This window comes from Crocuta crocuta, unplaced genomic scaffold (assembly GCF_008692635.1).
Source record: "Crocuta crocuta isolate KB4526 unplaced genomic scaffold, BGI_CrCroc_1.0 scaffold662, whole genome shotgun sequence".
NCBI lineage: Eukaryota > Metazoa > Chordata > Mammalia > Carnivora > Hyaenidae > Crocuta > Crocuta crocuta.
Window position 1 is genome coordinate 305,048 of NW_027533282.1, and position 3,034 is coordinate 308,081.

Below are 3,034 nucleotides of genomic sequence, written 5' to 3' on the forward strand. Positions count from 1 at the left end.
AACACTTGTACAACTAAGGAAGAGAAAAGTGAAGGGATGAAAACACCACTTGCGTGGCCATCTCCATTTTCTAACGAGACAGGAGAAAGGGCTGAGAATTAGGAATAAATGGATCAGTAAGATGCATTGTGAGAAAGGGGCAAACATGGTGTATTTGCTGGGACAACTGAGAAGGGAAACCAACTAAAAGACCCGGGGACGATCTTCATGCCCTGGATGACCTTGTCTGCCAAGGCTGCAACTGGCATAATCCTGTAAATTTTCTGTAATAATTCCCAGCAATTGGAGGTCTCAGAAGAGAAGTGGTTGCAGAGGTCAGGGTCCAATTTTGGACAGAATTACAGCTGAATGAAGAGACAGAATCAAGGAAAGAAAAGTGCGGAGAGATGGGAAGGAATCTGGTGTGAAAACTGAAGAAGTAAAACTGTCAGGAAATAAGTAATTGTGAAGAAAGAGAATGAACCAAGGCTATAGCACTTGATGTGACCTAGGAACAGAAGTGACAGGAAAATTCCTTACCTGAGAGGGATGGGATATGTGGTCTGTGACTTAGAGTTTAATGATTCAAAGCTGGGGCAGTTATATATGCATATAGATTAAGGATATAATTGTGGGAAAAATAGCAGAAGATAAGTGGCCATGAATAGCCACTGAAGCCAATCAAAATAAATTTTAAGTCAGACCTTTTTATCCTATGATGTGTAATAGAAACAATGCTACTGATGTATAGATACTAATGTTACTTTACCTTAATGCAGCTTGGCACTATTTTGTTATTATTGTTTCAAGCCTTTCTATACAAGTATTAAAAATAACTCCCACCACAGCTTCATAAGGCAAAGTTCACACTACATAAAATACTCAAAGTTAAGTTCTTAATAGGATAACCCAATTCAACCTTTGATTGCTACTGCTGCTTTGAACCAAATTGGTCTTACATCTTCATCTTTATCTCTTCTGCTGTTTTCAACTTTTAACTGTAAAATCTAATGTTCAAGCCATCTCAACTGCATCAATTATATCCACCAGGAGTTTGGATTTCCTGCAATTATTAGTCTTTTCTAATTGCAATGATGTTTCTGATGAAAGACATATAGGAGTTGATCTAGTGGCTTTTTCCATACATTTCCTTTTTCATGTGTTGAAAAGAGTTTGTGAAAATTTTACCTTCATGTGTTATAGCAATGGACGATGAGATGGTGTTGCCTGGAACAAAAAGGAAAATGTACTTGTTAAAACCCTAGAGAAGCTATATATATATATTTTTTAGTTTTTAATCATTTTAGTTCCTAAGCTAGAATAGAACTTCTTTATGAAGGGTACCAACATGTGATCTGTATATCAATATCTAGCCTTTTGCATGATATTCTATTGGTCCTTAATGAAAGTTTAATTATGTTATAGAAATAAATGAAAATTAATGTAATAAATCTGATAGCTTGTTTGAAATCAAACAATAATTGGATTGCTTCAGTTTTCAGAAAAATCATGCAGTTATGTCACCGTGGGTGGGGTGATTAGAAAAACTCCAACACATTTTCGTATAATTCTGTAGGAATTCAATCACAGTGGACAAGAAGAGCTTGTGTCTCTCAGTGAGTGAGACATCTGATCTGTGATATGTACAGCTGTACAAGTGCGACAGAAGCATGGTTTCTTCTAATGACACACGGTTCCATCCTAACTTTTTTATCCTGCTGGGAATCCCAGGGCCAGAAGATGTGCATATGTGGATTGGTTTTCCATTTTGTGTTGTATATTTGGTCGCCCTATTGGGAAACATTACAATTCTTTTTGTGATTCAGACTGACCATAGTCTCCATCATCCTATGTTCTACTTCCTGGCCATTCTGTCATCTATCGACCTGGGCCTCTCCACATCCACCATCCCCAAGATGCTTGGCATCTTCTGGTTCAACCTGAGAGAAATCACTTCTGAAGGCTGCCTCATCCAGATGTTATTCATCCACCTATGCACTGGCATGGAGTCAGCAGTGCTCATGGCCATGGCCTATGATCACTATGTGGCCATCTGTAACCCTCTTCGGTACACACTGGTGCTGACAAACAAGGTGGTATCAGCTATCGCATTGATCATCCTTCTAAGAACCTTAGCCATTGCAATCCCTTTTGTTTTACTCATCTTAAGGTTACCTTTTTGTGGACACCAAATCATCTCCCACACATACTGTGAGCACATGGGCATTGCCCTCCTGTCCTGTGCCAGCATAAAGGTAAACATCATCTATGGCTTATGTGGCATCTTTATTTAGGTGTTAGACATCATAGCAATTATCATGTCCTATGTCTATATCCTCCGTGCCGTCTTCTGCCTCCCTTCCAGGGATGCCCGAATGAAGGCACTCAGCACTTGGGGCTCCCACGTGTGTGTCATGCTGGCCTTCTACACTCCAGCATTTTTCTCCTTCATGACCCATCGGTTTGGCCAAAATGTTCCTCAATTCATCCACATTCTTCTTGCCAACTTTTATGTTGTCATCCCACCAGCTCTCAACCCTGTAATTTATGGAGTCAGAACTAAACAGATAAGAGAAAAGGTAACTAAAACTTTCAGATATAAATTGTGAAATTTGGTCTTCAAATACTAAATTGTTTGAGTATGAGAAAATGAAACTTTATCCTCTACTCTCAAAATTGCCACATTACAAAATCTGGGGAAGACGGTATCCTATGTGCAGATTTATAAAGTCTTTCATTCATCTTAGAAAATGTAAGCCAAAAGAAGCAATAATATTTAATATATGCATAGTTCCAATCATATATCACAAATGCCAGCAATTATGTGATTAAATAAAATAACATTTACATGAAAAAATTCCCTGGAGTTGATAAAAATTGACTAGTATATCAAAAAAATAGACATATGTTATGAGGTGGGCTCTATTTTCATAACTTTGTAAGCATTAATCCTCTACATTCTTATAACTACAGTAAGTAGTTTCTACTTATTTTTCCCTTTCTCTACCTAAGGAAACTGAGGCAATAATAATATTATATATTAACATTAACATTA

The 3,034-nt window shown here is 37.6% G+C and overlaps 1 protein-coding gene across 1 annotated transcript; it reads left to right on the forward strand.

Moving 5' to 3' along the window:
* The first annotated feature begins 1,649 nt into the window (after window positions 1-1,649).
* On the forward strand, window positions 1,650-2,588 carry LOC144218254 (olfactory receptor 52E1-like). Its single transcript, XM_077748111.1, is given in 1 exon segment — window positions 1,650-2,588. A coding segment is annotated over 1 exon segment (939 nt).
* The last annotated feature ends 446 nt before the right edge of the window (window positions 2,589-3,034 follow it).